Genomic DNA, 23,743 nt, shown 5'->3' with positions numbered 1-23,743 from the left:
AAATTGTTTAAACACCACAGCCTATGGTGGCGACTTCCAGCAGGACAACACTAACTCATTTAGGATGTTGTGGTAGGGGAGATTCACACCATTAATGTGCAACTGACAAATCTGCAGCAACTGTGTGATGCTATCATGTCAATAAGAACCAAAATCTCTGAGGAATGTTTCCAGCATCTTGCTGAATCTGTGCTGTGAAGAATTAAGGCAGCTCTCAAGGCAGAAAGGGGCAAACATGGATGAACATGACCCTAAATCTTTGTCTCCCTCTATGCATTTGTTTGGTGTCCAAGGCGTAGCCCCCAGACCTCTCTAAGATCTATAGATGGACCGTAACAATAAAGTGATGAAAAAGAGACCAAGTTACAAAATAAGAAATTTATTCATGCACGTCTCAGCAGCAGAAATTGAATCCATTTGGACATTTCCTCACAGATAACATTTTTTATTTGTCCTCATTATGATACAACATAGATCAATCTGTAAAGAACTTATTAGAAAATGTCTACATCTGTATTCTTGGGTTGTATATTGCTCTTTAAGATGATCAACTACATATCCACGCAATAGACTTGGGCACATTCAAGTACTGTTCCAAACTAATTTGGCCATTATTCATTTCAGTAATATCACTAAAAAACAATCGTATCAATTCAAAAGTCGCAAAGGTGATGTAAGGTAAAAATGAGTTTGATTAAGAAGGATAAAAGTATGCTTTGCACACGTATTTAAGCCTATGCATCTGTTTATATTGGAGCACATACTGAAGAGATATAAAATCGAATCTGTCTTGCTTCAATTAAGCCGTGAAATGAGGTATATATTCAGTGGTGAAACAGATATTATTACCCATCGCATTTCTCCAATTTCCTTTGATCATTTTGTACATTCACAATGCAGCTCGCCTTTTATATGTGTTATTTTCTTCACGCCGAACTATTTAGGATCTATTCCAGAATATTTCTGAAAAAAAATCTTACTGTCCAAATTTACAAATATACAACATATTTATTAACATTTCTATCAGCAGCTTCAGTGCAAAGATATACATATCGTACATCAGGATAAAGAAACAAAAAACATTAACACAAAATTGGCATAAGAAATGTCAGAAGGCATAGTCACGGAAGACGTTTTTCTTTGTTCTATAGAAATGTACTTCTCTCCTAAAACGATTTGAGTTTTGTACACAGGCTGCATAAAAAAATAAATTCTGTGCAAAGTGTGTTTCATTTTTCAATTCCCGTCCGCAAGAGAGGGGTTATACGTCACTGTCCTCTTTAACGAGGTTGGCCGTGTCTTTGAAGCTGTCCTCGGTAGGCGAGAAGGTGTTGGGGCGATCCCTCTTCTGAGGTTTGGCAGGGGGGGCAAACGGAGATGGCTCAGGGGCAGAAGAGTCCCCGCTGCTTCCTACGGGCTTTTCATCCCTCATCTGTAAAACAGCACAGATGGTAAAAAAGAGAAGCCCCTCCCCACCCCAACTTTCTGTTTAATTTCTGATATCTTAGAAAATGGCCGGACATACCTCTGAATATGAAGGGTTTTCAAATGTGGTGCTTGGCTTTAATTTTCGTTTGAATAAGCTCCACTTTGACTCCTGCAAACAAAACACAGTCACTGAGGTGGCTCCATGCACGGGTGCTTTAAAAGTATTTAAAGTAGATTTCTTTTGACTTTGTGCACGTATGATATTCACATGGACAGGTTGGGTGCTGACGGTAGACGTGTTTACCACGCCTACGCTCGGGTCTCCACGGTAAGTCGGGTTTACAAAGTTGTTCTCCCGCTGATCACTGCTCACATTCACAGTCACCTGTTTTAAAGCAAAAATGTAGCAGTTTATGATTATAAATCAGATTAATTAAAGGTTCATAAAACACAATCTAAAAAAAATACACAGCGATGTCTTTGTGGTTTGTTTTTTCCTCCTTTGTGTAACATAATAGAGGCACCAGATTAGTGTTATTTTGGCAGCACAGGATCTCCAGTAGTTCCTCTTTATATTGTTCATTTCTATTTCATAATAAATGTATAGTATACACTTTGTATAATAGTCATAAGGAGATACTAACCCAGCCTCAGAGGGTCAAGGCTTAATGTGGTGGGATGTAAGTATATTATCTGCTTCTATTCTATTGTTAATTTGTGAACCTCTTTCTTTTTTTATTTATTTATTATTTTACTTGGTTGTTAGTCAAAATGATTTTAGAGCCAATTTCAATTCCTATTCGTTTTCTTTAATTAATTTCTACAAGCTGTGTAGGTCTGAAAGTCCCTGCTCTAACCTGTAAAGTGCAAAAGATATTCATTTGTGAGTACCTGCGTGGCATGAATAACAGCAGGGTCCCCAGACACGTGACCAGTGGCATACAGTGGGTTCTCAAATGTAATCGGCTGCCTCCCAGGCTCCATGGCAAAATGATCATCCTATGGGGATATTATAATGGTGAGATTGTTGATATAGTTATTACTGAACTTTTAAATATTTGTTAAGCTCTCAAACAAGCACTTCTTGAAGTTGTACGCGAACATGTTCAAAAACGCTGATTTTGTACTTTTAGTGATCCTGGAAATGATTAGCTGCTTGTATGCATTTATCCAAGACTCACCATCTGCATGCCTGTGTCAATGAATGACACTCCAACGTGTGAGGGTCCGAGATCCACATTATCACCCGACCGAAACGTCACCCCATTCCCAGTGTCAGCGGATTTCACCAAGCTGCTGAGGCTGAACAAAAACAAAACACAAACACCTGAACTTTGGTCTGAAATCTATACCGTGAGCTCCATCACAGTTTTAACTGAAAAAAACTGAACCGAAAAGAAGTGGTAGAAACCTGGGTAGTTTGGGCATGGAGGGGATGAAAGAGCCTGTTCGTTTGTAGTTGAGGAAAACTCCAACAGCCAAACCTCCAGTAATCAGGATGATAATGACTGCCAATAAAATAGCTACAGCTAAAGGAAAAAGGGGGTAAATATGCAGATTCATGATACAGGACATTCGCAGTGAGATGCAGATCATTAACGTGACTAATAACATTTTGCTGACAAGCCCATTAGTGTTTGTGACTTTTAGCAGACCTGTTAGTTTATGTTAAACATTGGTCAAACTAATGTGTTAATTAGCTAGCTATTAAAAACTCTGAGATTTCATCCACTCAACAAATTCTGCAAATGCTGAGCCAGAATGTTCCCACCTTAAAATTTTAGGCAAATAAGCAGTAAATAAATGTGACGTCTTCAGCATGCATGCAGGAAATATTGCTTTAAGTAGAGCTTGACTGATATAGGATATAGGATACAGGACTGATGCTGATATTTGGTGATTTAAAAAGCAGCCAATATTTTTCTGTGTGAAACATTTATGTGTAGTTATTTATGAGCTCTTACTAAGATAATATGACAATGCAGTTTATAAATAAACTTCTTTTCATCTCTCAACAAGTCGCAGATTACTCTTTGCGATCTGCTCAGATCAGCTGGTTGTTGCTTGTCGCTTTCCAAACAGTGAGTTAGCGACAAAAGTCGCAGAGTGCCCTCTGGTGGACAAAGTATACCACTCGTAACGTAGTTAAATCAGAATCAGAATACTTTATTAATCCCTAAGGATATTGAAAGGTCCCGTCTCTTCTTTAAATATTTCTTCTTTCTAATGCCAATAACAATATAGTGGCAAATAGCTGCTACTGGCTAACAATAACACTGGGTCTAGTTTCAATACTAAGACATTAAAAAATGTTAGTTAGCTTATAAGTAAACGACCATACCTGTTCCTGCTGGGGCACCCCTCGACTTTCCCATCTCACAGTAGCTGCCCACATAGCCATAAGGACATCTGCACAGAATCATGATCAAATGCGATAACAATCTTTAGCCGCAGGAAAACCTCACTGGTAAAACAACCCGAAGTGTGCTGGAAAATTCCAAAGATATGACGTATCACTGACAGCGATGGGTAAAAATGGCCGTGGCACATGAACTCACTTGCACTTGGGCAGGCCCCCTTCATCAGTGTAGCAGGTTCCACCATTCATGCATCTACATGCAAGCGGCATTGCAACAGGAGCCTCAATGGCTGCAGGAGCAAAAGCCAGGCGTACCAGAGAGTCAACAACAATGAAACAATATCACAGCACAGTCTCTCAAAACCACACAGGAGCAGCCAAGCACGAGTGGAGGATGGATGTATTGATGCGAAACCCCAGCTTATGTGAGGGTGCAGACAGTACATGCACTGCGGTTGTTGTTATTTACCTGCGTCACATTCGTTGGAGTCAAACTCCACCGGGGAGGAGCCTTGCGGGCAGGCACAGGTGTATCCACCAGGTCGAAGAAGACACAGGTGACTGCACACATTCTTACAAGGGTTGGAAACTAATGACATCAGAGAGCGAAAGCAACACAGTGAGCAAAATAAAAGTATTTTGGGAAATATCTTAAGCTGGCAACACATTTCAAGACATATTACCACTTCACTAGTCCTCATCTACAAGAGAAAACACTTAAAACTAAGCCCTTTATAATTACATTGGTCCCTGTGTCTGTGCTTAACTACATAAAAATAAGTTTAATGTATTGTGCTTCCTGCCTGAAAATTAACAAATTGCAAAGATTTGGTCTAACTCTGTGACTTCAAATGATTTCTACAGAAACTCAATTTATCTGGATCTCAGTTTTATACTCGCAAGTATGCCTATTGTCAGTGAGGGTTTAGGTTTTTCAAGCTTTATATTAGTATTCTTGGATTGTTTGCCTTTATTTATTCGATAGAACAGCATACAGTGGGGCAAAAGAGTATTTAGTCAGCCACCGATTGTGCAAGTTCCCCCACCTAAAATGATGACAGAGGTCAGTAATTTGCACCAGAGGTACACTTCAACTGTGAGAGACAGAATGTGAAAAAAAAAATCCATGAATCCACATGGTAGGATTTGTAAAGAATTTATTCGTAAATCAGGGTGGAAAATAAGTATTTGGTCAATAACAAAAATACAACTCAATACTTTGTAACATAACCTTTGTTGGCAATAACAGAGGTCAAACGTTTACTATAGGTCTTTACCAGGTTTGCACACACAGTAGCTGGTATTTTGGCCCATTCCTCCATGCAGATCTTCTCGAGAGCAGTGATGTTTTGGGGCTGTCGCCGAGCAACACGGACTTTCAACTCCTGCCACAAATTTTCTATGGGGTTGAGGTCTGGAGACTGGCTAGGCCACTCCAGGACTTTCAAATGCTTCTTACGGAGCCACTCCTTTGTTGCCCGGGCGGTGTGTTTTGGATCATTGTCATGTTGGAAGACCCAGCCTCGTTTCATCTTCAAAGTTCTCACTGATGGAAGGAGGTTTTGGCTCAAAATCTCACGATACATGGCCCCATTCATTCTGTCCTTAACACGGATCAGTCGTCCTGTCCCCTTGGCAGAAAAACAGCCCCATAGCATGATGTTTCCACCCCCATGCTTCACAGTAGGTATGGTGTTCTTGGGATGCAACTCAGTATTCTTCTTCCTCCAAACACGACGAGTTGAGTTTTTACCAAAAAGTTCTACTTTGGTTTCATCTGACCACATGACATTCTCCCAATCCTCTGCTGTATCATCCATGTGCTCTCTGGCAAACTTCAGACGGGCCTGGACATGCACTGGCTTCAGCAGCGGAACACGTCTGGCACTGCGGGATTTGATTCCCTGCCGTTGTAGTGTGTTACTGATGGTGACCTTTGTTACTTTGGTCCCAGCTCTCTGCAGGTCATTCACCAGGTCCCCCCGTGTGGTTCTGGGATCTTTGCTCACCGTTCTCATGATCATTTTGACCCCACGGGATGAGATCTTGCGTGGAGCCCCAGATCGAGGGAGATTATCAGTGGTCTTGTATGTCTTCCATTTTCTGATGATTGCTCCCACAGTTGATTTTTTCACACCAAGCTGCTTGCCTATTGTAGATTCACTCTTCCCAGTCTGGTGCAGGTCTACAATACTTTTCCTGGTGTCCTTCGAAAGCTCTTTGGTCTTGGCCATGGCGGAGTTTGGAGTCTGACTGTTTGAGGCTGTGGACAGGTGTCTTTTATACAGATGATGAGTTCAAACAGGTGCCATTCATACAGGTAACGAGTGGGGGACAGAAAAGCTTCTTACAGAAGACGTTACAGGTCTGTGAGAGCCAGAGATTTTCCTTGTTTGAGGTGACCAAATACTTATTTTCCACCCTAATTTACGAATAAATTCTTTACAAATCCTACCATGTGAATTCATGGATTTTTTTTTCACATTCTGTCTCTCACAGTTGAAGTGTACCTCTGGTGCAAATTACTGACCTCTGTCATCATTTTAAGTGGGGGAACTTGCACAATCGGTGGCTGACTAAATACTTTTTTGCCCCACTGTAGATTAGACAGAAAAGTGGGGAGCGATCATGTGGGGGATAACACGCGCTGCAATACTGCCACACCCGAAAGCCATTGCCTGCTGTTTCTTAGTTGTTATAGGAGGGTCGCCAGCTAATGCAGGTCACCTGTGTCTTGCAGGCTATAAAAGCTGGCCCAGATAAACTTATTGGTGATCGTTATGTCTTGGTTTGATTATGTTTAATAAATGATTTTATATTTAAGTCAACTTCTTGTGCAGACTCCTTCCTGGCCACCTGCTCTGATCCAGTTTGTGACAAATGGGAGCTCATTCAGGATCTTTACATTGTGACTAATATCTTAGGGATATCCACGTAAGATAATAGTTGGTTACTTTAGTTTATTTATTCTGTGGTTAATGTAGGAAGAGAGCAGTAAAAGGTTCTATCTCAAATTTAAATCCAGGCCACTGAAGCATTAAAGCATGTGCTAACATACTTAGCCAGGTGAGCCAAGCTAGCACCCAGCCCTACGTGCTTATTGTGTAGCTTTGCATGATTCACAGTCAGAGTTGTGAGTTTAAGATTTGGGATATCCCCCCTGATGTCCTTTAGATACGGTAATATCTTCCACTCATAAAAACGTTTTTGTTCATAAGCGAAACATTTCTAGATGTAAAAAAAAAAATTACAACATTTAGAGTCTCTTGGAGTTTTTTTCATACTGTTTGAAATAGGTTTGAAATTCTGTTCAAAGAATGAATTAAAGAGAACTTAAACTATCAACGTTGAATCCAATAGTCTCTGAATGCCAACACTTCACTTAGACTAGTAAGTGAATGAAAGTAACCATGACTTATTTGGCATCAATAGTAAGTTGCATGTAATTACACTAACATTCTTAATATCCAACAGAAGAGTGAAACCTTTACAATTGTTACATAATTGACATGATATATATTAGATAAATGAGTTCTGACCTGACTGATTGTGTCGGTACTCCTGGTAAATTCGGATTTGTGTCAGCCAAGGGTTTATGGTGAGAACTTTCACTTTGTTTCCTCTCCCGAACTTGTTTATCCTCCACACTTCACCTTTGTCTTTTGTTGTCCAGTACACATGTCCCTCAAAGACATCCAGACTGTAGGGATGTCCAATGTCTGGGAAAAATAAGAAAGAACACAAACTATAACTTACGCTGAATCTGTCAGGGTTTTATCTGTTTAAATGGTTTCCGCAGATATTAGTGCACTGACCTCCTGATATGACGATTCTCCTGTCTGTGCCATCAGGCTTCATGGATTCAATTATGTTTTCTTTGGAGTCACACCAATAAATTCTGTTTCCATTCAGATAGTCCACAGTCAAACCAGTAGGCCAGCCCAGGTCCTCCTCCTGTACCAACACCTGTCTGTGCTGACCATCCATCCATGCGGACTCTATCCTGGGGTTCCTGCCCCAGTCTGTCCAGTACATCATCCTGTCCAGAAGCAATCGCAGAAATAACCCATTTTTTCTCCAAACACTTTAAGCTTAAATCTTTATAAACAAATGTTGTATACATCCTCATACCCGAGTGATGGGTTCACAACAATGGCAGCTGGCTGGTTGAGATCAGTGTGGATTAACCACTTCCTGTACCGCCCATCAAGTTTAGCCACTTCAATTCGATTGGTCCCAGCATCCGTCCAGTAAATGTGCCTGTGAACAGTGATTTAAAAAACTGAGTAGAGATCATCATCTACAGCATAAAAGTAAAGCCTCATTCCTGATTAATTACCTGCCAACCCAGTCCACAGCGATACCATCAGGATTGGCAATGTAGCGCAGATTCAGGTCCACTTCTTTCACCGGGTTGTTGCCGTAATCATTGAATGTGGTCATATAGGCACGTTTGATAGAGCCAAACTGAGATCCCCGACCCAGAACTGTCCAGTACACAATACCTGCACACCAGAGGAAGACCTATTTTACTCATATACCCTGCATGCCACAATATTTTAAAGCTATACTGTAGCAGTCTTACTCAGGCCTTGACCATCTGGATCCCACAGGTAGTCTAAGGCTTGGATGTGCTCAGTGTTGTCTACATAGTCTGAATACTGCTCAGAGGACAGGTTATACCGACGAATGCGAACGTTGTCTGGCAAAAGCATCACTGGTGGGTTTCCTATACAGACAGTGAGGTGTTGTAAGTGAGGTTGGGAATCATAAGAATTAAACTAAAAGGTTTATAAAGAGCATTATCCTTTACCTTGAGCAGCACACTCAGTCCCATGGGGCTCGCCAAAAGAAAGAAAGCCGTCAGCACAGAAACACTCATAGCTGCCCTTTGTGTTTTTGCAGTCCTGTGGACACGTCCCATACACCTCACACTCATTCACATCTGAAGAACAACAAAAGACAACACAAACTGAATGCTATAAAACACGTCTGTGGGAGTGTAACTAGTTTTAATACACCACTGACTAACGTGTGTGTTGTTTACCTTCACAGTTGTGTCTTTCTGTTGATTTGGGCTTATATCCAGGTCTGCAGGAGCAGAGGAACCCTCCTCCTGTCAGGTCTGTACAGTTGTGTTCACAGATGTTGGCACTGCATGAGTGCCCACTGGTTTGGTCTGAGAAAAGTGGATTTAATGAAAACATGCTCTGAATGTAAAGCTGGACACTCACAAATGTTAACTGCGTGTTAACCATTATATCATGCAGTCACTTTTTCTTACCACGTCAAGAAAAGTGAAGTTAAAATATGTATTCTGTCACAGTCCCAGAGTTTGGGGTTTGATTTCTACATTTTCTTTTTCTAGTAGTACGTTGTCATTTTTGGGATTCAGCATTTGGATTCATGTTCCCACTGTTTTTGTAGTGTGATGAGCTTCAGTTTTATAGTCTAAGTTCTACTTCTTGTCTGGTTTTATGGAGCTGTGGATGGCTGATCTTTGATTTACTTACTTTTCTGACTTGCGTTACTTCTCATCTCCGCTTCCCTTTTCGGCCCATTCTGTTTAAATAGTCTTGCCTCCCTCTTTGTCCTTATGACATAATTTTTCTACCTTCTCCACTTTTTCCATTTTATGTTCAGTCATGTTTCTTTCAGCTATGTTTACTTCTATGTTCTGGAGTGTTTAGTGGAGGTTTCAGACTTTGTACTTTCCCAAGTAAAGCGCTACATTTTGTTGTGAGGTCAGCCTGTAGTGTCCTGCATCTGGATCAGTCTGTTTGCCTACACTGTTCAACAGCCCCCAGACTACAATGAGAAATCAGACAGCTTCTGCTACAGATATATTTATATGTTGAATCTGTTTACACATACGGTACTGGATTAAGTCAGTTTAGATTAGAAATTTAAGGGGTCTTTTTGTACTTATTTATCCACTCTGACTCTGTTATTAATTTGCTCTTTGCTGATATTACTTACGACAGCCAAGTTCATCAGATTGATCTCCACAGTCGTCATAATCGTCACAGGCGTACTGAAGAGGGATACACTGTCCGTTACTGCATTTGTACTCATCATCTGTACAAGGTCCATGCGTTGGCTTTTGACCTAAAAGAGGAGAAACATGGTGATTCTCAACAGAAGCTGTAAAGATATTCAGCTCTGTTCAAGTATAGTAGTAAAGAGTAAAAAAATGTGTACTTACAGTTTTCCTGCCTCTCATCAGAGCCGTCACCGCAGTCATCGACTGAGTTACACAGCTCGTGGCTGTAGATGCAGCGGTTATTGTCACAGTGAAAACGAAATGGAGCCTCACATTGGATGTCCACTGTGGACGAACAGAGTAAACCTACTTTAGCAGATTCAACCATTCAAATGAGCAGCACGCTGTACAAAAAAGTGTACACGAGTTAGCGTGCTGTTAGATTTGGCTTTGTGTGCGGTGGACTTGAGGGACTGTGGGTGTTTTAATAACTTCTTACAGCAGAGATGAAGCTCCTCGTCTGAGTTGTCTCCGCAGTCATTGTCTCCATCACATTTCCAGTGAGGCGGGACACAAATGTGGTTCTTGCATTCAAACATGAATTGGGGGCAGTATGTGCCATTGGGATAGCGGGTTGCTGAAAGTCAGAAGCAGTCTATTAAACTAAATCTGTGACTTTCACACAAGAAAATCAATAACCAAACTCACAATCATCTCTCCTAATGACGCCTCAACAATCAGGAAGCAAATATAAAGAATCCAGTTATGTTATCAAAGAGTGGACACAGAAAACCAAATGATGAGAGACACTCACGGCATGACGTCTCATCCGTGTAGTCCAGACAATCAGCATTCCCATCGCATTTGAAACGTTCGGCGATACAGTGTCCACTGCCGCACTGGAAGTAGCCAGGATGACAGGTCCGCAACTCTGCAAATAGGGAATAGCATAGTCAGGTGACAACAGCTAAACTGCATATAGCAGGTTCATCAGCTACACAGTTTCTAGACTGATCAACCTCATAGTTAACCTACAGGTTACATCTACAAACAGCCTTAAATGATTAGTCAAATTATAAAGCTCAGCCTTAATGATGCAGTTACAATGCATAACCTAAATGTGTGGATGAGGCAAAAACAGTGGCATTAGGTCCTGAATTTAAAACACTTAATACTTATTAGTTAATGTGTATTTGAGACATTTTACGAGTTTTTAAGGAACCCCTGACAACCTTTTATTTCACACATATATTCATCAAGAATAAGTTTCTAAAGCAACGACCCGTCTGTCCAACGCTCACTGTAGAAACTCTCATTTGTAGCAGACTGAATAAACTCTTTTTGAAAAACGGACTGTTGGTGGTCCTGTCTGTCTGTGCTTCAAAACTGAAGGTTTTATTGCTTCTTTGTTTAGTGCGGCCCTCTGTTACTCACAAACAGGCCGACCCTGAGCCAAAACAAAGAGCCTCCACTTACCACAGTCCCTTTCATCCGAGTTGTCCTCGCAGTCGTTGTCATGGTCACAGACCCAACGGTCGGGAATGCAGCGCAGATTATCGCAGCGATACTCGCTCTCCGTGCATGCGCGTGGTGCTGGGAGAAAACATGGAAACACAAATTAAACAAGGTGGAATCCAAGAAATGCACAAATATGACTTCTGAGAGAAAATGATGAAAACTACATCAGAGGCTCTTATGTATGTCGCAAACTTTTCAACATAAAATGTTTAATGTATGATTTGCTTCCATATCCAAATATTAAATACTGGATCTTATGTTAACTACAGAAGTACACGCACACATTACTCTGCACTGAGCTCATGAGTTCAAGAAGACAAATTCTCTTGGCGTGGGCAACCAGCACAGCAACACTGTGCTGCTCTGATTAAACACCATTGCTTCCCCTTTGAGTAGCAACATTATCCCTGTTACCTGGCATATTCTCAGACATGTTTAAATTCTTCAGGGCAAAAGGTGACAGACTCCTTCACTCCCTCTTTCTCAAACACTGAGGACAGCCTGTTTCTCCAGCAGTTGATAAGACTTCCTCTCTCACCGCTCCGCTGTCGGCAGAAGTCTCGAGCCTCTTACGAAAACCTCCCCAAATGTCTGAATAAATGATAGCGAGGCTATTCTTTGGGATCAACATCCTGCTTTTATTTGCGCTACACTAAAACCCCACAATAAAAATAGTTAAAGAGACAGCTGTCGGAACAGCCGACACCAAAACACAACCAAACCGCTTTCACACATGAAGTCTGGACAGTTTGGCGGGAAATGTCACGCACATATCAGGAGATCTATTTTCTCACTGTTTACTTGGACTGTGCCATGTCAAAACATCTACGATGGTACTGATGTACATTTTTCTGTGATATAAAAGTGACAGCATAACTTCACTTTCAATGACACAAGCTAAGAGATGTCTGACAGCGAGAGCCACGCGCCAGCATCCAATGACCTAAAAGGGGAGCTACTTCAACAACCTCCAGCTTATCACAATACTTTGTGAAATATGTTAGAAAATTGTTCCTGCTAAAGGTGGAAACAATAAACTTGTTTTACTACTTGAGGAAAAATACCTCGTCATTACTATTGCACTATAACGCTGCTGCCGTTGGCACCTCGTTTTAATAGATTTACACTTCAAATTAGGTGGCGTGGCATCATTCAGAGCAGCTTACGGAAAAGGATGGAACTTTGTTTTGCTTTTATTTGTCAGGGATCATGCACATTACTGATCTAAAAAACAAACAAACATGCCTTGTACCTGATTTAGCTATTAGCTTGGCCTAGAGCAGATGCACACAACAACAAAAAATAATCTTTACTTTATTTTTAAACATTTTTTATACATGAAATCTCTTTGTTTATTTCTTTTGGCTCCTGAAGCTTCTTATTGATATCAGCTATAAGTGCATTGCATTGCATTTCCAAGCAACAACCTAACAACTGACTAAATTATGTAGCAGTTATCAGAAGTATCATATCACTTCAATTTAATGACAACAATAATTCATTTCAGTTATTGTTTTATATCCACAGAAGTTGAATTATTCATGATTATAAACCACAGCCCTCTTTGCTTGTGTATGTGCATCCCAATAACCAGACTATCCCATTAAAATATAAGTACAGTATAAAAATCCAGATTAAAGGTTATTAAAAAGTGCTGCATTTAAATAATGCTGACTTTTTTTCTACATGATGAAAAAAAAAATCTACATATCTTTTCCTGTACCATTGTCAACATCCTTTGTCCAATATATCCACTGTCTGTCCTCAGCACATCTCTAAACCGTCTCTCTTTGTCTCCAAACCACTCAAACTGAACGTGATCTGATATTTTTAGAAATAGTTCAAAGTGTTTATCTGTGAGGGCCAAGGTGACTCACTGCAGCTGCGCTCGTCTGAACTGTCCCCACAGTCGTCGTCCCCATCACACCTCCATCTCAGTGGGATACAGCGGTGGTTGTCACAGCGAAAGTCTCCGTTAGGATCACAGCTCAGTTCATCTGAAGAGAAGACCAGGGCGCTTTAAAGCAATAATGGCTGTTATACACCAATATTTTTTTTTAAAACTCAAAACAATTGGCTTAACTTTTTCAAACCTCCAGTAGAGGTACAAAAGACTTGTAGAAGCAAGCACAAGAAAACATCTACTACTGTATTTTTATATAGGGATAGTAGAATTTTTTTAAACTAAAATACACGAAAGTATTATCGTATTTAAAATATTTATACAGACAGGATATTTAAAAAAATCTACTAAATACATTACAGTGTGACAAATTTGTCCTGAAATGTCAATTAAAACTTTAAAAACACAAATATAAATTTGCTGTCAGTATACAGCATACATTACATTAGACACGCGTATTTAAACTAATTGCAAATAAGAAACAGTAAATTGAGTGCATTCTTTGTTTAGCATTATTTATTATAAACGTTCTCCGGCACTAGCCTGTCACTATGTCGGCACCAGGCTATGATGTATTAACCATTAAAGTATTCTCACTGTTGAGAAAATCTTATGTGCAGCAGTAAGAGATGAGAAAATATGAGGCTTTATCAGCAGACACACTGAATTTCTAGACATTTAGGTAATGATAAAATGTCAGTTTGAAATAAAAGAGATCTTTCTTTTTAATTAAACTGCAAAGTGGTAGAAGGAGGGGAGCAGCCTGCCAAAGACAGATGGGTGACCTCTATCCATGCCAGTGTATGTCTGTGGAGGATAAGGCTGCAGGAGATGAGAAGCACAGAAGGGAGAGGAGTGCAGCAGAGCTGGTCTGAGCCATCGCTACCACACAGTGCTGGGGGTCAAAGATAGCGCAGTGTTAGCTAGTCCTGCCCTCTTAGCCCCTCCACCTGGCCCATCTGGTACATTCTTACAGAAAGATTAGCACAGATCTCCACTCCTGCGCAGGCATGGCACTAATGGAGTGAGGGCCTCTGATAAGAGACGGGAGGGCCGCGGCGAGTGTGTTTGGATCGTAGCAAGTACAAAGAGCCTTGTGTGAACCCTGCCCCCACGCAAGGACAGAGCACCAACACACACATATGAGCACGTACAAGTGGACTCAAACCAGTGGACAGCTCATAAATCTGCCGTGCTCCCTGGGAGAGGTAAAAGGTGGGGGAGGGTAAGTGGTGAGATGCTCTCCATCAGCATCAGCACCTCCCACTATCACACCGTGTAATGTTCCACAGGAGGCTGAGGCGTTGGCTAATTGCCCTTCACTCGCTCCTTCAGCTAATTTCTTGTTTTGAATCTATTTTGAAATCCCTAAAAAATCTTACCTTGGATGTAAAAAAAGAAACATCAGGCAGTAACGCTTTAAACGAAGGCATGAAGTGTGTGTTTAAGAAAAACACAACATTTTCAGATTGCTGCCGCTACAAAACTGGACTAAAACTCACCACAGCCTTGTTCATCACTGTTGTCTCTGCAGTCATTGTGGCCGTTGCAAACAGACCAAAGCGGCACGCAGCGGTAGTTCGTCCTGCAGGCAAACTCTGTATGGTTGTCACATCGATATCCTGGTCCCACTTTGGAGAAAACAGTTCAATAATTAATATATTTTTTTAAATACTAATATCTATGGATACTTAACTTATTTTAAAGGGTAACATTTCTATAAAATTATTACAGATTTAAGTTCTTTAATGTTTAGTTGATATGCTGTAATTTACTTACTGCATTCTTCCAGCGGTTCGTCAGAATTGTCACCACAATCATCATCTACATCACATTTCCAGCTCTGTGGGATGCAGCGTCCGTTGCGGCACTTAAACTGTCCAGGGCGACAGGTCCTGGAGGAGCAGTGTGCAGGGTCCTCATCGGACTGATCGCCACAGTCGTCCTCATCATCACACTGCCACGACTCAGGGATGCAGCGCTTGTTTGCACACTGCCACTGGTGTGACTCACACATGTGTGTAGCTACAAAGTATACAAATGTGTACTTTTAAAATCATTAGGACATGGGAAGCAGGTAGGAAGACATAAAAGCCTCAAAAAATGAATAAAAAACCTACCACAGAGCACAGCGTCTTCATCTGATCCGTCGTGACAGTCCTGGTTGGCGTTACACAAAAAGTGCGGACTGGTGCAGTTTCCATCGTTGCACTGAAACTGACCAAGCCTGCAGTGTCGAGACGGACAGGTGGAGGGCTCGTCTGAGCCGTCCCTGCAGTCCGCCTGACCATCGCATTTCCACCAAATAGGAATGCACCTGTTGAAGCAGAAGTGAGCATTATGTAAAGCTTTAAACTGCTTACTTATCCCATGTGTTGAATAACAAAGTCCAGTCCTTTACCCATTCAAATGTATTGAATTTCCTACATATAGACTCTGATTTTGAGGAAGGCTGAAAAAATACATCTCCAAACTTTCACATTTTCAAATACAAGGGCAGCTATATAAATACACAAAACCTCGGCAAAAGTATTTAAGACCTGTGAGCATGTATTTGACACAAACACTAGGTGGCACTATTCTTCAAAGGCAGTCTTAAAAAAGTGAATGTATTCAAGTTTTTGAACTGGTGGATGAGAAACTGGAAAGATGAAGAATTTTGGGGAGAATCCCCCAAAAAAGAATAAAAATGCATAAAGTCATATGAAGGCTGTAAGCAGCAGGGACATTTTTGGGTAAAAACATGGTTATAAATAATCTTGTCCTCCCTATTTCCAATAATGTATCACAGTCAATTCAAAAATTATATTTAAAAAATGTAGCAAATAATAAAAAAAAGACCAGAAAACATGCCAAAGATTAAAGAAGCTTTAACAAACCGTTCATTGTTAGCACATCTGTATTGGGTGCTGGTGCACATGGGAAGGCATCGGGTCACACCTCCTATTTGAATTGTCAGGAAATGGTCTGGGCACTCACAGGTGTGTTCTCGCCCCCCGTGACGGATCAAGCACAGGTGTGAACAGCCTCCATTGTTCACCGCACAGGGGTTGTTTACTGTTAGAGGAAGAGCAACACTCATTAAAACACTTTGGTCTCTAGAAAAACAGAGACCAGGTACGGTTTAGTCCTTGGTGAATACCTGCAACAGGATTCACTCACCAATAGGCTGCCTGTAAGGATGGTACACGTGGATGTCAAATGGTCTGTGTGTGGTGTTAACAAGTACTTGACGGCCGGAGCCGTCGTATTTGTTGCCTTTCTCCACCGTGCGCGTGTTCCAGTCAGTCCAATATACAGTGTCCTCAAACACAGTCAGGGCAAACGGGTGAGGCAAGTCTCCGTCGTACACCGTGTGTCTGTGCTGACCATCCAAGTCAGAGTATCTGACAGAAGAAATACATTCACAGAGTTACTGGCTTCCTCTTACGGCAGGGTAAAAGAATCTGCCTGTTTTCAGGTGCACTTACTCAATGTAGTTGAGGTGAGCATCGGACCAGTAGAGCCTGTCGTTTGTGTAGTCGATTGTAATACCGTTGGGCCACTCGATCTTTGTGGTGATGATGGCCGATTTGTTGGTTCCATCCATTCCAACACGACCTATAAAGGCTTTGTCACCCCAGTCTGTCCAGTACACAAATCTATCAGGGGGATAAGACATATACATTATTTAACCTCTTGAGGCCCTACATACCTTGTATATAATGTTTTGCACTTTGCCAAAAAATGTAGACTGTTTTGTGTTGTGCTGTAAAATGACCCCACTACCCCGACGTGAAGCTGTATTTTAAACAAGCAAAACAAAAAAACAAAGGATGTAACAACTATATAACCAGGTACGAACTTCTTGTTCAAAACAGAAGCTGAATTTATAGACTTATAAAGTGCAACTAATCACAAATAGCTAGCTGAAATTAAAAATACAACCCAAGCAAAAGCTCAGGTTGCAGGAAGTCAGGGAAATACCCGCTTAGCATTGAGAGTAAGTGTTTTAACCGCAATTGATGGTTATTTAAGTGCTGTGCTACATGTTTTGGCAGCAGGATAACAATGAAACAATAAATGATAATTAAAAGCAACAATAATATTAAGATACAAATAAAACATTTCAAAAAATTCTACAGTTTGGGGATTACTTAATGTTTTCCAGGTACCACAATAACAGTTATTTGCTTACTGAATGCTTCTAATCAGATCACTAATATCTACACTGTGAAAACTTTGGACATGAGTAATCTGGTCCTTGTTACACATCAAAACTAAAGGTAGAGTCTTCAGATAGTATAATTAAAATCAATAAATTCTGATAAATTGCCTCTGGCTTTACACAAAAACAAAAGGTTGTCCACATTTGTGAACAAAGGTGCAAGGAACAAAGTCTTTATAATTTTAAGTGGGCTTGAAAAGAGAAGATCTTCAGTTTTGCTTATAATTTATTTATTTTTAAATCTGTAAAAACACACCAGAACTTTGTCTGCTTCTATACTAAGCATAGTGAAAAGAGCCTTAATGGAGACATATGAGGGAAAGTAAGAGGGAAAAAATTTAATAAATTTCTTTAATTTGTTAAGTTTACTGATATTTCAGAAAATCTGCCAACATGGGTTTGGGCCTGAATCAGAATGACCCTTTAGAGTGTGACACGTCAATAAGCATAAATCTGTACCAGATGGTTATTTCTGACCATCTGATAAGCAAACATATTTATTATATTTGGATTCCTCACCCATATTTGGGATGCAACACAACGCCTCTGGGGTTTTCAAAGCAGTAGGTGTTATTGGCATCCACGCAGTGTTCGGCTAGTTTCTTGACAAAGCGGCCATCCAGTTCAGACACTTTGAGACAATCCAGGAAGCTGTCCACCCAGTACAGTTTCCTGGCTACCCAGTCAACTGCGAGGCCCTCCCCATGCAGAACTCCATTAACCACCACCTCTCTGTTACTGCCATTGTTATGCATCCTTTCTATCACTCTGCGGCTCACATCAATCCAATAGAGACGCTTGTCGACGCGATCAAAGTCCGTGGCCACCACACTGGTCAGACCCTGCAGAATGAGAGAATAGGCCACCCCATCTGTTGACAGATTCCTCAGGTAGTAGCGGTTGCTGAAGATCAGGTACGGTGAAATGTTGCTGTTCTGACGGCAGCTGCGCCCATCCGGCTCTCTGAGGAAACCTGGAGCACACTTGCACATGTGGGAACCAACTGTGTTTTCACACAGTTGACTGCACACGCTGGGGGTCTCTGTACACTCGTCGACATCGTCGCACGTTTTGCCGTCAGACATGAGGCGGTAGCCAGGACGACAGGTGCATATAAAGCTAGTAGGTGTGTCGGTGCAATTGTGATCGCAGTGGTGAATGGATGGGTCTGTGCACTCATTGATACCTACAGTTAGAGAAGTAAAAGAGCCCAAAAATTAAAGTAATAAAAAAAAACATTTAACCTTTTAACTTGCTATTAATAAACAATTACCAATTACTATATTATAGTGCTAGATCTATAATCAGTTTGCTAAATTAACATTCTTGGATGTATTTGTTTGTTACAGATAAGTGTAACAATTTTGCAAAAGTGGATACAAGAGGAAGAATTTGCATATTTGTCTCTCTGAAGCTATTCATTTGAAAAATCCTATAGATATAGAATCATCATTTCTATATTAAGAAACAGTTGTTTTACTCCAGAACTTCAGCCACTGGATACATTTAGAACTTCTTCAGATCTTCTTTACTCCAAGTAAAACAAAATAACTGCAATGACGCAATTACCCTTTTGCCACCATAACACTTACAACTATGCTTGAACATTTAACTTTCATCCAGTGACTGTCATTCAAACTCAAAGTCAAATCTCATTTACACTCGGCTCATGTTTGCACACCCTGTCCTCAATTTTTATTATTATTATCATTATTATTATTATGGTAACAGGCATACATTAAGAGTCAGATAACTGTGTGTCACACAACCAGGTCCTTTAGAATCACCAACTGACCTGATAAGCAGGTCTTTGGACAGGTTCAGACCAGGCGGCTGATACACTGCTGTGCTTTTAAGCCGTTTGCTAGATTGGCTACCTCGTGTAACTACTCTAACTACACTATCAAGTACTTAAGGTTGGGTTGGTAAGTGTTCTCTGTGTTCTCTTTTAGTTTAGTCTATGATATGGACTCATACAACGCTTTTTTTTTTTATTCAAAGCACTTTTCAATGTACACATTTTTAACACTCACACACATGCAAACCTGGACAGATACATCGTGGGATACTTGGGATACTCTTCCCCAAGGATGCTTCAACATACAGATGCAAGAGGTGAGGACTGAACCACGAACCTTCTGAATAGTCAACAGCCCTCTCTAAATCCAAGCCTAGGTAAGAATTGTGCAACCAGCAAGGAGTGTAAAATGTCTATAAGTGTGGCTGAACAAATAGTATGACTTCTCTATAACTGAACATGTATGATTTCACACTAGTACAATTCAAAAAGGCAAGTCTAGTTTATATAAATATGTTTTCTTGCCTTTCCCAACAGCCAGATTGAAAATGGCTGCCGTCTTGTGTTTTTGAAAGACTAATGAGGTTTATCAAAGGAGATAATCATAAAAGAGTTTACATACCATATTTGGTGCTTGTATGCACCTGTGAACAATTTCCCTGTAATGTTAAATTATCTGAGGCTCTATTGTTTTACAAAGGTAGGAAAGCTTCAGTTGAGTCTGTTGCTGAGCATTCTTCTCAGTGAGGCTCACATCTCATCAGAGCGAGGAAATGCTGTCAAAATACTTTTCACTCACCGCATCCTTTCTCGTCGCTGTTGTCAGAGCAGTCATCACTCCTGTCACACACCTGGCTCAAGGAGATACAGTGACCATTCTCACATTTGAACTCCCCCGGGGGGCAGGTGGGTGCTGGCGTGTGGCACATGTGCTCCAGCTCATCGGACTCATCCCCGCAGTCGTTGTCGCCGTCGCAGACAAAGTCACGTGACACACAGCGGCCGTTCTGGCAGGTGAACTGATGTTGCTGGCAAGGTTGGTACGTGCAGCCCTGCTCATCGCTGCTGTCTCCACAGTCGTTACGACGGTCGCACCTGATTTGAAGAGCAAAGAAAATGAACTCAAATTTCCAGTCAGACTCATCACAGATGATATCCCAGCGTTCCTTCTAACCTGTAAGAGCTGCGTATGCAGAGACCATTATTACAGGTGAACTCGTTGATGCCGCAGGACCTGCGCGTGCAGTTTTGACGCTCATCTAAAGCATCCGCACAGTCCGCATCGCCATCACACACCCAGTCACGGGGAATGCATTTCCTCTGAGGTGGCCTGTTGTTCACACATGTGAACTCTGCACTTGAACACGTTCGATTGGCTGAAAAAGACAAACAAAACAGGCAGGGGCTTTACAAGAAGTTAAATATTGAATGCGGTGACCCAGCGTCAACCTACATATTTTGTGAATCCAAAAACATTCCAAACTGTATTTCAAAACATGCGGCTATGACCACAAATTCTTTATCCGTCTCATGTGATCACTTCACATTGTTTGAAGTGAGTCTCCTACAGCGCTGAAGTCTTTAGCTTCAGGCATCTTATTTTTGGAGCGCATGTCGGTGAAATATAAGAATCTTGATCCACCTTGAGCCAGGAAGCCAAAGAAAGGAGACATGCACAAAGTAGCGAGTGAAGCAGGAGAAATTAGGAATGTCAGCTCCTTGGACTGGAGACCTTCTACAGGACACTTAGATGCTGGCAGCTCACTTCCATTGTCCCTACAAACAACACTCACCCAGTGGTGTGTACCTAAATCAGTATCCCGAATAACAACAGGAAGCAGGAGGGGGCAATCGAGAAGTGGTGGAGAACAAGAGGATGGTCTTCGAGGCGGGATGGGGCGGTAAAGAAGTGAGAAGACGTAGTAAAATAATTAAGCAGAATTACCAACTCGTGGCTTAATACCTCTGCAGTCAATAGGATTTGCTCTTTAACTGAGTCAACGGTGTAGGGACGAGCCTTCCATTTTCATTTTGAGTTATTGTGTAAAGTTATGTTCAATAGCGTGTGTTTTAAAGCATTACATCACACCAGAGTTGACCTTTAACCTCTTGGATATTAAATCTTATTTAATCATTTTATCTTGTTAAACATTTCTGTGAACTTTTGCTCGAGTGGCTGAGTGTGTCCCAAGATTTTTGTGATACTGTAGTTGGGTGAATATAAAGTCAGGTCCAAGATTTGGTTTTTTTAGATCGTGGTGACCTTTGACCTTTGAAAAGCAAATTTTAACTCTAACCACCAATTTTTCCAAATTTGTACCAAGTTGGACATTCTCTCAAGGCACTCGGGCAAGCTCACACTCGTGATCGTGGCAAAATTTAGTCGAGATTTCAGGTTATTATCTCATAATTTTACTCATGGATACCCAGTTGTTTTTTAACTGCTGGACAGCTGCCATAGTTACTAGTGCCAGTCTTCTTCTTCGTGTTCTTTTGGATGCTCCCTTTAGGGGCTGCCATAGTGAATCATCTGCCTCCAGGTGACCCTATCCGATTATTTCTCATTAGCTTATTGGATATAGCAAAGATGACCAACTGTCCTCAATGACCCATGCACGGACCAGCACTTGTATCCATGCTGGTTACAAACACAAAAAGGACAAATAGAAAAAAGAGTGAATGAAAAAGGGGGAAAGGATATAGGACTAAAGGACACATACCACAGTTATGTCTCTGATCTTCATCACTCATGTCACCACAATCATTGTCCCCATCACAGATCCAGGACGAGGCAATGCACCGGCCATCATCGCAGCGAAACTGGTCTGTGTTGCAGGTTCGGATCAATGTGGCTGCAGGCACAAATCACACACATTAAAATGTATATAATACACCAACATGAACACAGTGTGGCGACTTTATAACATATGCCAACTCGTTTCTATCCAATGTAAATATGTTCACTCCCTGTTTTTTTATTTTTGTAATTGCCAATTATCTCAGGTACTTCCCCCATCTGCTTTTCCACTAATAAAGAAGGCACAATACAACACTGGCAAAGCTTTCAAAATAGTCATGGCAACTCCACATTCCCATGCATGGTGAGCTATCTAAACAAAAGCCAAAGTGAGGCTCTGTAACCCCTGGTGGACAAAAGGAGGGGGAGGTGCTGTTTGTCAGAGGACATTGAGGGGCGTCACCACACAGGAATGCAGCACACAATAGGAGGCCTGACTGACCACATCATCAACAAAGAAATACACCACTGACTTGCAGTCCCCGCTACATCACTCACGGAGCTCTCTCACACAGCACACAGATGCAGATTGGCGGAGAGGCATAAACACACAATAACAGAGCAGCTGATGACGGGGAAGGGGGCAGACACACAAAGCCAAAAGGCCCATTTTGGTGGTGAGAGAGTTTTTTTTGCAACACTCACTACAGGAGAGGGGTTCATCAGAGCCGTCACTGCAGTCAGCCCCTCCATCACAGTACCAGTGGGCGGGGATGCAGCGGCCACTCGAGCAACGGAACTCGCTCTGGGAACATGTGGATTGAGCTACGGAGAGGATGCAGAAAGTCATGAAATCTCTTTTTATTTCTAATATCATTCTGGCTCATAATGAATCTTTTTGAGGATTAATATACAGTATGCTGATTTGTAGAATCTGGGAGCTGAAAAGTAAAGATCAAATCATTATGTGACAACCTACTAGAATAATTACTTATTCATATTTTTTAAATTGTTTTCTCACATTGTATTACAGAAAAATGGTTGCAAATAAAAAACTTAAATATCTGAAAAACCAATAAGTGTCTGAAGTAACATTATGATGCCACTTGTACAATTTTGTGTCAAACAGCAAACCTACATAATATTCATTATCTAATTGCAGTACCTGAATTCTCTATCCGCTTCCTAGACCATACAGCATTTTACCTCTTTAGGGTTGTAATAATGTAATACAATATGTCAGATGTTATTAAATCATTACGTTGCCTAGCAACCACCCAGCAACGAACTAAAATGACCCATTTTTAGCACATAAACAACATCTACCTCTCCTATTTTTTATTTCATTCATTCTTTTCCTTTTCTTAATGTGATTAAGTATATCATTTTGCCAACACCACAAACATGCCGATGGAAATGTACTAGTAATAAAAACACAGGAGAATAGCAGAATGAATGAATGAATGAATACATAACATAAAATCCCAATACATCAAATTATAGCTACGTACAATGTAACGCTCCACCTGTCCGGTCCAAGTCCATTTACTTATCCTTACAGAAACTGTGGGCTGGTACCAAAGTTTAAAATAACAATTTGCCTGATGGCACATGCTGACAATTATATTTCTTTAGGTTACTTATACTCACTCTTTTCTTCGTTGTGCCACGGGAAACAAAGGAACGTAATTATAAATGAATAAATGTTTTTTCACTTATTTTTCTTCATAAATTAAATAAATGTTATTAATAACACCCATGTCTTTTCTCCTACTTTGGCAGAGATTTTTAGCAACAGCAACAGTTACCT

At 40.9% G+C, this 23,743-nt stretch overlaps 1 protein-coding gene across 1 annotated transcript in view; it reads right to left on the bottom strand.

The window, feature by feature from the left end:
- Window positions 1–359: 359 nt before the first annotated feature.
- Window positions 360–23,743, bottom strand: part of lrp2a (low density lipoprotein receptor-related protein 2a) — a 54,894-nt gene continuing 31,510 nt past the window's right edge. The window contains exons 47-79 of the mRNA XM_085434038.1: window positions 22,639–22,758; window positions 21,917–22,048; window positions 20,371–20,572; window positions 19,996–20,291; window positions 17,918–18,584; window positions 16,662–16,832; window positions 16,354–16,577; window positions 16,071–16,248; window positions 15,312–15,508; window positions 14,971–15,216; window positions 14,694–14,822; window positions 13,166–13,285; window positions 11,247–11,363; window positions 10,585–10,701; window positions 10,270–10,407; window positions 9,993–10,115; window positions 9,767–9,895; window positions 8,835–8,966; window positions 8,601–8,732; window positions 8,373–8,516; window positions 8,127–8,292; window positions 7,919–8,047; window positions 7,603–7,826; window positions 7,327–7,506; window positions 4,257–4,376; window positions 3,987–4,077; window positions 3,770–3,837; window positions 2,840–2,957; window positions 2,610–2,730; window positions 2,320–2,427; window positions 1,697–1,813; window positions 1,526–1,597; window positions 360–1,432 (exon numbers count right to left, since the gene is read on the bottom strand). Coding sequence (XP_085290164.1) covers window positions 1,262–1,432; window positions 1,526–1,597; window positions 1,697–1,813; window positions 2,320–2,427; window positions 2,610–2,730; window positions 2,840–2,957; window positions 3,770–3,837; window positions 3,987–4,077; window positions 4,257–4,376; window positions 7,327–7,506; window positions 7,603–7,826; window positions 7,919–8,047; window positions 8,127–8,292; window positions 8,373–8,516; window positions 8,601–8,732; window positions 8,835–8,966; window positions 9,767–9,895; window positions 9,993–10,115; window positions 10,270–10,407; window positions 10,585–10,701; window positions 11,247–11,363; window positions 13,166–13,285; window positions 14,694–14,822; window positions 14,971–15,216; window positions 15,312–15,508; window positions 16,071–16,248; window positions 16,354–16,577; window positions 16,662–16,832; window positions 17,918–18,584; window positions 19,996–20,291; window positions 20,371–20,572; window positions 21,917–22,048; window positions 22,639–22,758 — 5,399 coding nt within the window. The 3' untranslated portion in view covers window positions 360–1,261. The remainder of the gene's footprint in view (window positions 1,433–1,525; window positions 1,598–1,696; window positions 1,814–2,319; window positions 2,428–2,609; window positions 2,731–2,839; window positions 2,958–3,769; window positions 3,838–3,986; window positions 4,078–4,256; window positions 4,377–7,326; window positions 7,507–7,602; window positions 7,827–7,918; window positions 8,048–8,126; window positions 8,293–8,372; window positions 8,517–8,600; window positions 8,733–8,834; window positions 8,967–9,766; window positions 9,896–9,992; window positions 10,116–10,269; window positions 10,408–10,584; window positions 10,702–11,246; window positions 11,364–13,165; window positions 13,286–14,693; window positions 14,823–14,970; window positions 15,217–15,311; window positions 15,509–16,070; window positions 16,249–16,353; window positions 16,578–16,661; window positions 16,833–17,917; window positions 18,585–19,995; window positions 20,292–20,370; window positions 20,573–21,916; window positions 22,049–22,638; window positions 22,759–23,743) is intronic.

This window comes from Copadichromis virginalis, linkage group LG16, assembly GCF_057382275.1.
Source record: "Copadichromis virginalis isolate Kocher_CV1m ecotype Utaka linkage group LG16, C_Virginalis_male_GT1.1, whole genome shotgun sequence".
NCBI classification, from domain to species: Eukaryota; Metazoa; Chordata; class Actinopteri; order Cichliformes; family Cichlidae; genus Copadichromis; species Copadichromis virginalis.
This window is presented reverse-complemented; position numbering and strand designations above follow the sequence as displayed.